The sequence below is a fragment of the Artibeus jamaicensis genome, unplaced genomic scaffold (assembly GCF_021234435.1).
Source record: "Artibeus jamaicensis isolate MK-2021 breed Jamaican fruit bat unplaced genomic scaffold, CSHL_Jam_final scaffold_537, whole genome shotgun sequence".
Taxonomy (NCBI): domain Eukaryota; kingdom Metazoa; phylum Chordata; class Mammalia; order Chiroptera; family Phyllostomidae; genus Artibeus; species Artibeus jamaicensis.
The window spans coordinates 4182935-4195546 of NW_026522047.1; the positions used below are offsets into that span (position 1 = coordinate 4182935).

Consider the following 12612-nt stretch of genomic DNA (forward strand, 5'->3'; position numbering starts at 1 on the left):
AAAGCAGGACGTGTCAGTGTTACCACGTCACACCATTTTCTCTTCAATGTCAGATGCCACCATGTAGGGACCGCTGGGGACCGCAGTGCCGGGCCAGTGAGCCCCTCTCAGCCCCCGCTGAGCGGAGACACTCCACTCTCTGGGACAGAGGGCCGGCCTTTAGCCGCACAGCTGTCCCTCTACCGCCGACTGGGACCCAGCTCCATGTGTGATGGCCAGACAGGCTTTCAGGTGTCAGTGCACATGACACGTGGACAGACAGCCCTGTGCCCGCAGACGAGGGAGAAGTCAGAGTGGAAGCTGCATGGTGGGCAGGACGAGCAGAGGTCTTCAGACCTGGCGCCACGGAGCCCCAAGGACGCCCCATCTTGCTCGGTGACTCTGGCATCTCAATTCCCCAGACTAAGAGGTCAAGTTTGATCTGTACTCCAGTCCTTCCCAACCTTGCACGTCCACGAGCTCGTGAAATCACGCCAGAGTCCGCCTGCCTGTTCCTTTCATCGCGGCACCCCTTTCTCACGGGGAAGCGTCCGCATCGCAAGGGGGGTTGTTTGCATGGAAACCCAGGGAACTGCGGCCTGGGGCAGAACCGAAAGCGCTGCGGCACCGTTGGTCATTATGAGTGAGAGGGGCTGAAGCAACTGTATCGGAGCACATTTCAAAGACTCCTTACCCAGCACGGGAAACGTCCTCCTGCACAGACTTTGACTGATGAGAGGACGCGATACAAGAGAAAACGTCTCATAAAGGGGTCTGTCCAGGGAAATGGAGGAAGAGGACAAGAGGACGGCGGGCATGTGACCAGCCCCCACACCGCAGACACGTTCCTGGACCTGCCCGTCCCCCAACCGCCCCGCCCCCCACGCCCCTGCCCCCAGACTCACTGTTGTGGATGAGCAGGTGCCGGTGCAAGGAGAACGGCGTGCGGAACAGCGCCTTGCACTCCTCGCACTGGAACGGCCTCTCTTCCGAGTGAGTCTGCAGACAGAGAAACCGAGTCAGGAGGCTGCAGGCCCCTGGTGTCCTCGCTGGAGCCGGAATGCGGGTTCAAGAGGAGAAAGAGGACAGCAGGGACCACAGGTGGCATCTCGCTGCTCCTGGTGACCTTCTTGCCCCCTGAATTCAGCCAGTCACACAAATACGCCACGGTCACAGCAGAAAGCGACGGTACTTCCAGATTCTCACCGATGAGAAAGCTGGTGGACGGCCCGGCCGCCCTGCCTGCGGGCGCACTGGGCCACTCTGAACACTCACAGGGCGCCCTCCGGCTCTCCTCGGAGTCTGGTGAACGCGCCCTTTCTCCGAGACCAGAGCCCCTCCCCGGCCACACAGGCCGTGCCTGCGCGGGGCCAGCCTCTCATCACCGAGGGGACTGCGCCCCGCCCCTCGACATCAGTGAGTGACGTCAGGTCCATTTTCATCCCAGGGGATGCTTTCCCCTGAATTAAACCAGAGTGTCATGCCATAGTTAACATGAGGGAACACGCATTAACTATTTATTTTCTGTCAGATGCTAATACTTTCCAAGAATTATTTCACCAACTTCCAGCCGCGATTCAGTGAATAAGAATACTGTCCTTGTCCCCATTCACAGATGGGAAAACTAAGGCTCAGCCACTTTCGGTAATTTGCCAAATGCCAAACAGCCCAGATGCGGCAAGTGCCCTCACACACGCCACCCACACAATATGCCGATGAACAGGAAACCTCAGGAACCCACCTGCTGGACCCAAAATTCAAAAACACAAACCACAAAGCTGTCAGGATGGGCGATAGGACAAAATGGCAGCTGAACTACAACCCGGAAAAGGCGGCTGACGTCAAACCAGGGCCCGGAAGGGCGGGCTTCACCGCATAGCAACCTGAGCCGAGGACAACCACCAATGATGTACTGCCGCTTCCTTCAGGGGGACCAATCCGCAGCTCCCATGGAGATGCAACCAAAATAAAACCCGCCGCCGCATTCCCTGCTTGGGCAGGACTTCCCGGCCCCACTCTGTGGGCTGGGGAACCTGGCCCGGGCGGGCAAACCCCAATAAAGCTCTATATTGCCCGACTTTGTGGCTGATTGGCACTTCTTCCTCCGAGGAACCTACGAAAATCTTTCAAAAGCAAAAACCAGTTTTTTGTTCTCCGCCAGCATTGATCCATTCGGCGTAGATTGGTAAATAAAGCCCTCTCTACTGTGGGTGGTAAGAGAACGCCAGTGTCAAACACTGCAGTGTGCTCTCTTATGACAATAAAATCAGTCACACAATCGGTGGGTTTTTATGATACGTGTGGTACAAAAATAAAGGGAATGAGAGGAAAGCCACTTTATTCACAACGTAGTGATTTACACATTTTCTTAGCCCAATGGACATTGTAACATTCGGGGTGCAAGCATGAGCTACAAACACAGAGCTGGGGGAAAAGCTGTTATCACACCTGGTTTCAGTTCTGAAAACACAGAGAAAGGGCGAGAGGAATGAATGCTTAGAAATAAGGATAAACTGCAGACATTCAGATGTGCTATTTAAGCCACAGAAATTTGAAATGACAGGTGGAAATAACCAGGTCATTAAAATAGAAAAAAAGAATAGTTTTTTTTATTGTGCATAAAATATATGAACTTTTAGTAGAGGAAAATATGGCATTTCAAGTTGATAAGAAAACCATAAAATGTTTAGTAAATGGCTTTCAGACAACTCTACAGACATTCAGAGAAAAAAAGTCCAGTCTCTTTCACACCCCTTAGAATAAGTTCCATTTTAATTCAGGTGTCTTTTAAAATGTTTGGAATAAAGCCCTAAGTTTACTAGAAAAAAATATAAGTGGATTTTAATAAAATTGTTGAGTGAGGAAAGGCATTCTAAGTATGTTGGAAACCCAGGTATGCATATGAGAGAAAGAGTTAAATTTTTAAATGCAAGGAAAAAGGTTAGAAACACAGGGTTGCTTTGGGCTTCCAAAAATATTACACGCCCCCCCCCCCCAACTTATGTCTGTCTTTCTCCCAGGCCAGGGCCAAACAGCCAGTGGGGGTGACTGATAGCTTGATTTTGGAAGAACTCGGGGCATCAAAGTGCTTTGCACACCAAAGCCAGCACGAGGAGACGCCGGCCTGAAGCCAACGGCATGTCGGAAGTGGGAATCTGTGGGCACATGACCAGGGGAATAGCCACCTCGGTCAGGAGACCGAGACGCCACCGAGGGAACTGTGATGACGTGACAAGTGGAAGTCTCAGTGGGAGGAAGGCGGAGGGAAATGCTGCCTTCGGTGGATGGACGGCTTCTGTCTTGGAGACACATTTTACAGGGACCAGATACAATTGTAGCAAAGCAGATAAGCTCTTCCGGGACATTCACGGCGCAACCCTCGAGCTACAGAAGAACATCCCTGCGTGGTTGCCAAGCCTCCAAGAACACCAACATCTGCCAGCAGCAAATGCACGTGTCCTCAGGCTCCGGCAACAAAACAGGTCCCTTCATGCAGTGAGTCCAATTGCTGCTGCAGATGCAGAAACACGAGAAAACGTGTCACAGTATCGTGGCATCTAATAAAATGTCCTAAAAACGCCCCAGCAGGTTTGCAGCATGATTCTTACATAATAATTACCTAATTAGCACCGTTCCAGCCACGCAGACCACATACCAATTTCACGAGAGCAGAATAAAAGGTTTGTGAGGGCCATTCGCAACTGAAAATGAAACCCTGGGCCAGCAGTAATAGCTGTCGCTCCACAGTGCCGGAATTTACTGGAAGCAGTATTCTTCTTCAGGTCACGTACAAAGCAAGAACACTTCCATAAAATTCAGGGGAAATACACTGTGATAAAAATAAACCTGGAGAAAATATCCCAGAAATACGTGTTAGAACTATTTTTTTAAGAGTTTTGTTAGGAAAGTTTCCAGCCTGCACAGCACAACCACAGTGCCATCCCACTGGGCCACATAAAGTGTGTGCCGTGCGGCCGTTTACGGGTCTGGACTGGATGCTCACTGTCGGCTTCACAACCAGCTTCCTTCTTCGCCTGGCTCCTTCTCACTGAGTGAACGGGAACTGGGGGGATTCGGAATGATCCTGTTTCTTTAACCTCAGTCCAGGAAGAGGCAGTCTGTTCCACGCGGAGAATTACGATGACGGAATCTAGGTGACGTTCTTACTGAATCAGAGCCCCGTGTGGCCAAGCCCAACCCCAGTGCTGCCTCAAAGAGACGACTCCCTTGGTACAAAGCCGTTACCCATAAAGCCAGCGGCCGAGACCCCCAGGCCCAAGGCCAACCCTCGTGAGGGCAATATGAATTTGCTCACAGAAGGGGTGACCTCAGACTCCCAGAAGTCTGCCTCCCAGACAGCACTTTGGACCCCCACTAGGGCCTGTCCCCTCTCCCGCCCTGCATGGAGACCTGGAGGTCCCAACCACAAAGGCTGGGGGCACCGCGCTGCCCAGGGGCTCACAGGCCCACCTCATTGCCCGCTGCCTCGGATTAACCACCCAGCCCCGCAGGTCTCTCCTCTCCTGCTCCACAAAGCTCTTCGAGTGTACGGAACAGCAACAATGTGTCTCTTCACCAACGTCCAGGTAACACAGCGTCCTGTGTGTCCAGCCTGCAGAGGGAGGTGACTTTGCACAGCCGGCCCGTGAAGGACCCTACTCCTGCAGCAGCGTATGAGGAGATGAGGAACCTGATGCAAAGCTGGAGCGGAAAGTGGCCCCCTGAGCGCCTTCCTGAGAGATGGTCAGGAGCTTTCTTTTATTCGTTACTTTGTAAACCTCATGCCGCATATTGTGGTAGTAGAACCTCATCCATTGGATCTATTTAGAGAGATTTGCCTGATCTGCACTCTCTCTCCAACTGCTTGACCAGGATGAAAGACACACATTCTGTAAGGAAAATCCAACACACACGCACAGACACATTATTTCATTCAATGACCCTCCCTCTTAGGTTTTCTGTGCGATGTTTAGAGGCTATTCATGGCCCACTAAACTCATCAAAAGACCCACAAAGTGGTCTTGACCCAGACCACTGCAGGACACGTCACCACCGGAGGCCACTGGCAGTACTCCCAGAGAGGGTGGGACCAGAGGTCTCAACCGGCCTCTAAAAGTTCACCTCTGGGGGGTTATTAAAGGGTCGAGAAAAGGAGGCTTTTATTATTGGACTAGACACACCTCTGTCCCCCGGAGCTGGGTCACAACACCATCAGGACTAGAGCCCTGTGCGCTCCACCACTGGGCGAGCCCTTCCAGCTCCAGAGTCCCAGCTGGTTCAGTCCGCCCAGTCGTCTGGCCTGTGGGAGGCCGGTCCCCTCACCCCGGTTTCACTCTGCATCAGGTGTGAGAGGGAGTAAAGAGGGTGAGGACGAATCGAGACGTGTTTGCATCTGTGGCTCTGAGACGCCTCTCCAGGCGGAACCTGAGGGCAGTTCGGTCCAGCTGCCCTCACTCGGCCTGGCTCCTGCACACAAGGACGAATCAGGGCCGGCAGCCCCAGGCCGGGTCCGGGGGCGGGAAGACCGACCTCGACCCACGTGGCTGGCAAGAGGGTGGAGCCCGTAACCGGGTTTTACAAACGGAAATACCTCCTCGGAAGCTCACTATGTATTATCAGCATCGCGGTGAGAGGTGATACTCCCTTTCCAAGCAAATCTAAGTATTCGTTTAACATTTAGCCCCCTGTTTTGGGGATTTAATGTTTCAGCACCCAAAATAAATCAAATAAGCACAATAAAAATGCAGAGGGTACATAGTCAAAAACCAAAAACAGTTCATTGGTTCACAGTAGCGGCCTCGGGCCGCGCTAAGCGATGAGAATCCATCTGACTCGTTACGATTTTTTCCTGCTTTCCTTGCACACCCCTCACGTCTCCGTTTCCTCACCGGCTGCCACTGAACAACGACAGAAGAGCGGACCTGCTGCTCTCACGTGGCCCTGGAACCCTCTCAGACAGCCTCCCGAAGCCCCGGCAGATGCGCCGGGCCCACGGCCCAGTGAGCAGCTCGCAGGTCTGAGCGGGGGCTGCGTGCACCCCCCACTTTGGAAATGACGGGCATCGTGGTTTCGGTCCGTCCCGACTTGTCGCCGGTGCTCTCCCGTGACCTACGGCCGGAAGGAGGGGCAGTGCTGCAAAGAGCCCGGGCCGGGCTCCCACCGGGAAAATCTCATCGCTGTGGGTCCACCAGTTTCATCAAAGAGGGCCAGCGAGTCCCAGAGACTGAGCAGGAAACCGGCCGGAGGAGAGTGACAGTGAGGAGGTTCCGGAGCGGCGGGCGCAGGGAGCTGCTGTCCTGAGCGCACGAGGCCACGACGCAGACGGCAGCAACGGCGAGGAAGTCGGCAGAGTCCACCTGAGACCCCCCGCAATGAAGCCTGCTTGTTCTGAGTAAATCTGCACTTCCTTCTTTTAAAACTGAAGCTGAAATCATAACTTTTTAAATGATTTCAGAAAAGATATCTTTGAAGTTTCCGCAAAAATATCAAAATAACCACAGCCGACCACTGAACAACACAGGTTTGAACTCTACGTGTCCACTCACATGCAGACTTCCGTTCAATAAATACCACAAATGCACTTTTGTTTCCTTATGGTCTTCTAAACATTTCCTTTCCTCTTTTCACTTCCTCTTACTTTATTCTGAGAATACAGTACACAACACATACAACCCACTAAACACATGCGAGCCGGCCGTGATGTCATTGGTGAGCTGTCAGGCCAACAGCAGACTCCCAGCACTCAAGCTTCTGTGGGCTCGGAGGGAAGTGACCAGTCAGTGAAAAGTCAGTGCGACCAGTCAGTGAAAAGTCCATGTACATGCTACTTGGCAGCAGCCTCTATCAACCACAGTCAAGAAGCAAATATTCACCGTATCACGAACACGTTTAAACACACGATTCTAAGGTGCTGAGTCTCATGGGACATGCTCTGTGAATTCGATTCGAACATCACGTATTCTAGACCCAAAGTGGGTATGACAAAACTAATACAAAACTCAAACAGAGGTCGACAGAGAAAACTGCAGGAAGACAACGTGACGAGAGTCCCGTCCGAAAGGAGGAAGGGGGAGGTTAGAGGGGTCACGCCGAACGAGGGCAAGTGTCTGACTGTGTCAGGGGTGGTGACGCAGCGACTGAAGCCCAGGAAGTGGCAGAAGCTCACTGAGGTCAGGGCGTGGGGACCTGAGTGGCGATGCGTGGACACCACGGTTGCCCTCAGCTTCAGGAGTCAGCTAGGACCCCGAAAGCACAGGCCGGACATGCCAGGTGTGCTCCAGGTCGATTACCTGGCAGAAGGGACTGGAGTGGGGAGTGACAGGCATGAGTGGGATGGTGATGAGCAGCCCCCAGGGTGGGACAGCGACGTGTGACCATGACGGCAGTGAGACTGTGCAGAGGGAGAACCTTCGAGAATTGCCTTCTGACGTCCGATGAGGGCTAAGACTACAGAGAGACACAGGGGCTGTGCTGTGCTTCGGTCGTCGGCAGATATAGGAAACTCCAGAAGAGGCAGCAGAAAGGATGAAAGGTCATTCTGGGACACGGCTCACTCACGGGGTCAGAAAGGTGCCCAGTGACATGCCAGATAAGCAGTCGTAAACAGGCGCCTGAAGCTTGGGGTTTAAAAAATACATCATTTGGAATCAATCAGTGCAGAGCAGACAGCAGAAGTGGAGTTTGCAGTCGGCACAGGGGACAGAGAAGTGGTCCAGTCAGAGAGCCCAGGACCACCCCCCGGGGTAGGAGGGACCCCAGCGCCCAGAGAAACCGGGAGAGACCCAGCAGTGGAGACTGAGAAGGCCCTGCAGAGAAGAGCGTTCCAGGAAGGGAAGATGCACAGGCAGGTGCACGGTCACAGAAAGATGGGGGAGAACAAGGACTGCACACTGAGGACAAGCCTTCGGGGGCTGGATGGCAGTTTGCCTGCTGGGACAGCGGCTTGCAGAGAATGGAAGATGGAAACGGGGTCCCACGGACACGGCCCGACGGGGGGGATCGCCGCAAGATCTTCTCCAGTTGTCCCAGGGACAGCCCGCACCAGATGTGCAGAACCTCCTTTAAAAGGCAAAGCACTGGAAATCATACCAGCAAACCAGCAAGAAAAACGAGTGACCGCATAACAAGTGTTTACCTTCTTGTGATTCTTGTAAACGTTTCTGTGGGCAAAGCCCTTCCCACAGAGCTTGCACTTGTAAGGCTTGTCTTCGCTGTGGGTGACTTTGTGGGCGCCCACCTGGTCCAGCCTCTTGAAGGATTTATTACAAATCTCACACTTATAGGGCCGTTTCTCTGTGGAAAATGAGTGGAGACAGTCTCATGTGATGTACACGGAGGAAAGGACGAAAACAGAAACAGCCTCACCTCCTACAACTTCACACGGACACGTCGGCTAAAGTGTGACCCGCACAACTCAACAAAATCTGCTGCCTGATTCATCTACGCCAACACGAGCCTGTTCGCGATCAAACGGCAGGTTTGCTCTTTTAAATGTCTGCAGTAGCTCGGACACAAAGATTTAAAGCCCATGAAGAGACCCTGCTTCCGAGTGAAACCCCTGCTGACGGGTGAGAGTGTGTATCGGCCCAGCTCCACAGTGAGGAGTGGCCCAATGGTGATGGACAGTGGGGACGTGCCTGCCCCCAGCTCCGCCCAGGGGACCACATGCAGGTGGGGCTCCCACATCTGTGCAGAAACTACCCACTCAGGTGGGCGTGGGAAACCCACAGGGACACGGCGTGCGTGGAATGCTGACAACGAGGTAAAAGAAAATACTCTTTGTTCCAAAGAGTATTTTTCAGGGCACACCTGAAGGGCATGTGTTCCCGACCTCCTATGTACATCTGCCAAAATATCTCCATCTCCAAATGGGATATTCAAAACCACCATGGCTCGGTGCCGAAGCCCCCCGAGGCACAGGCGCTGTGCGGACCGCTGCCTCGCTGCTCGGCATCGGGCCCCCGCTGGACTGGCAGGTTCTGAGCTTCCACCTTCACGGCCTCCCCAAATCGAAGGAGCCCACCCCACACAGAAAGAGCGGCACAGACACCGAGGCTTGAGGAGGACCAAGGGACAGATTAAATGGTGGCTTTCGAAGATCTGCCAAAGCATGCAGTCCAGCTGCCTTCGCTCTGCAGACAGACTGAGGTCCGGGGAAGTTATGTAGCTTGTTTGCAATCACCTGGCAGGGGTGGGCGGGCCAAAGCTAACAGCCGGGGCTCCTGCCAGCCCTGCTCTGAGCTCCTCGCAACCACGGGCGGGCAGCATCTGTCCTGATTCCCATATGAATAAAACAAGCGTATTTACCTGAGTGGGTGATCATGTGACGTTTCAGCTGATTCGCTGAGATGAATTTCTTCATGCATTCTTGACACTCAAATATCTCGTGAATCTGCAAAAGGTTAAACTGACAGTTACATCAACTATCAAAGCCAAATAAGTTATACAGAGCGCAAATCCTAGTATAAGAGTGCAGACAGCTGCAATAACCGAACTATATGTTATAACTCAGTCCCAATGTATTCATTCTGTCCTATATCAACTGAAATTGCAGTGAGCATCGTTACCTGGTGAAAACATGTCATTAAAGCACATAGGAGTGCACACCGCTTAAACATGTAATACCGCTGACCTCTGTGGTTCATATTACATCCAGCCTTTCTGTAAACAAATCACACTAGTATGTTATATTGACTCTTCGCTGTGCCCAGCCACACGGCAGGTGGGAGGCTGCTGACCCACACTCTGCTTTGGGAAGAGCCGACCCTGTAAGAGTCTGTAAACTCAGTTGTGAAAAGCCGGGAAAAGGCAGAGAAACAAGGCAGAAGCAGGAAGATGCCACCCCCTGAGTCTGGCTTCCACCCCTGGACCAGGGGCATCTCATCTGACCGGGGGTGGGGGTGGAGTCCAGAGACCTCTGAGCCCCCACAGAAAGCAGTGCAGGGTCCTCCGGGCAGCCAGAGGGCAAGCACCACCCGGCACAGAAGGACGACCCGGCCTGAGACGTCTGAGAAGCAGCCCCTTCCCCAGCAGACAGCCTCACCGAGGCCCAGGCGGGACACTCCCTCCCGACAGTTGTCGCACTGAGAGCAGACTAGTGTTCTCCTGGCCTGCGTTTCTGCCACACATCACAACACCTTTCTAAGGACCAGATTCTCTACAGAAGAGGGGGCGCCTCTTCAGCCACACTCACTTTATTTTCATTTCAATGCTAAGCTCCTACTAGCCTGTGAAATGTAAAAACTATTAATGCATACGTAAAGTGGAAACTGTGAAAATACTGCAGAATAATAATCACACTTGTTTACTTCTTAATGCTCATGGCTTCTGAAACATGAAACATTTTTAAACATTAAATCGAACAGATTTAATCCCTCGATTATAAAATGGAAGTGTTTACTGTGCACAAAAGCATTTCTGCATCTTATTTTCTGTGGAAAATTTAGGCCAAAGCTATTTTTAAAACTCTTCAAAAGGGTTAACAAAACAATCAGATATAAAGTGAAAATGATAGGCGATGCTATTTATTTATGCCTGACACCAAGTAACATGCATTTCATAAAATGTCCACTGCACTAAATTGATAGGGAGGGTAATACTTTAAATTTCAAGTCCCAAATCAAATAATTTTCTAGAAGGAGAGTCGTGTATCTTATTGCAACCCTGGCTGAAAATGCAATTTGGCATCATCTTAGAGCACCACCTACTGGCAATTGAAAATACTGCAACCAACCTCTATTAGACATTAGATGTCCCCAGCTAGACGAGGCCAGTCACAGCTGCCTGCGGCTTCAGAAAGGCTGTTAGAGGAGCTCCGCTGTCACGGAGAAACACTGCACTGAGCTCCTCGGTTGGTCATCGATATCCCACAGGGACCACTTAGCTGCTGTGCTCCGCCACACCCAGGAAGGATGGAGATCTACCAAGGTATGAACTACCAGCAACCCACGGGGCTCGTAGGTGAGGACTCAGCAGACAGGACGCTGCATTCGAACACCATTTCTACCAATTCTGAACAGTAACTCAAAATAGTCTTTGGAAGAACCCACTCTCCTGTGATGAGTCTCGCACGTTAGACTGCGTTTGTATTTAAGCTCATGACAAGCCCTGCTTTTGCAATATAAAGAAATCAGCGTAGATGTCCACAGCAGACTCCACCAGCGACATTAAAAACCTCCCACTCTGATGAGCCTTCACCCGGATCTTACTGACCTTCCTGTGCTCCTGCAGGCTTGAGGCTGAAGAACACTTCTTACTGCACACCGAGCAGACGAGCTTTTTCTTCGGATCTCCTGCGACAGAAACCAAGGGCCACCATGATTTAGGTGAGGACAGAGAGGGCTTCAGAGGCAGTGCTTCTGCATCTCCCTGCTCACACCCTCCGCTCCTCACTCGAGACCTGGGGTCCTGGCTCCTCCGAGAAGAAGCTCGGGGACAGTTTACGACAGCTCACCCACACACAGACAGACGCCGCCTCCCGGGAACGCAAACCCCCACAGGTGGCAGCCACAGAACCTGAACCAAGGACAGAGGTGGGGAGTGGGGATCGGAGCCCCCTCTCTCTGTTTCCCGCTGGGTGACGTGGACATTCCTGCCACCCTACCAGCATCTAGGTTCAAGGAGAACCGCCCCCACCATGTCAACTGGCCTTTATCCCACTTTGCTTTTCCCGTGTTCAGGTCCATCAGTAGGAACTCAGTACTTACAAGGGCAGGTTAATTAACAGTGGGACAGTGTATACACACAGTCACTTAGTCACTGCGAGTTTCGGCACCGGGTGGGCTGCGCATGCTTCTAGAAGCTGGTCTGAAAACCTGTCCCCCACATGTACAATTTCTACAGAAAAATGTGGTGCTTATTTAAAAATTCAGCTTCTCTCTTCTCAGCATCTTCAACCCAAAGCACTCGCAACGACCGTTCCTCATCGTCAGCGGTAGAAGCGGCAAGACCTTCTCTTTCCTGGAATACCTGCCTATTTCTAGTGCAGGGTTCTACAACCCCCAGGGGGACACTGCTCTGCTTTGGAATATGGACTATTCTCTCCTCCAAGGGTCCGTATAGTCACAGAGGAGGGGGAGCCAGGGAGAGGCTAGGAATGAGACAGCCTGTGAGCCAGCCCCAGCAGGGGGTGGGCATGGCGACCTTTGCCTGCAGACAGAGAGCTCCGCGTTTTACACGACCCACAGCATGGCAAAGCAAAAACTTCATATTGCAAACGACTTCCTACAGAATCACCATGAGTTTCCTGAATGAGTAATAGGACAATATCCAAGGCCAATTACAAGAAGCCTCAAAGAAATGATGCTTATGTAAGACAGCCTGAAGACCACATGCCCGTCGCGAGCGGGAACCCGAGTTTCCAGAGACGGTTTCCGCGAGCATCTGGCTTTTCACTTAGTTCAGCAGAGTTAACGTTACAAATGACAAGAAAGATTTGTTATAATACGTTACAGACCAAGATGGAGAAAATTAAGAACAGCATTTCAAACACAATAGCTTTTCAAAAGTCTATGGAAACAGGTCCAACGAAAAGCCAGGCCTGCCTTCGCCAGCCGAGGGAAGGCCCAGGAACAGTGAGCGCGGAAGGGGAAGGGTCTTCCAGGGACGTGAACGAAGGACCCGTGGACAAAGCCA

General features: G+C 52.2%; 1 protein-coding gene across 1 annotated transcript in view; it reads right to left on the bottom strand.

Annotated features, from left to right (window-relative positions):
• The window catches only part of PRDM5 (PR/SET domain 5), an 81397-nt gene that overhangs the window by 27847 nt on the left and 40938 nt on the right, over positions 1 to 12612 (bottom strand). The window contains exons 7-10 of the mRNA XM_053658739.1: positions 11191 to 11270; positions 9286 to 9370; positions 8114 to 8271; positions 885 to 978 (exon numbers count right to left, since the gene is read on the bottom strand). Of these exons, the coding sequence (XP_053514714.1) occupies positions 885 to 978; positions 8114 to 8271; positions 9286 to 9370; positions 11191 to 11270 (417 nt within the window). The remainder of the gene's footprint in view (positions 1 to 884; positions 979 to 8113; positions 8272 to 9285; positions 9371 to 11190; positions 11271 to 12612) is intronic.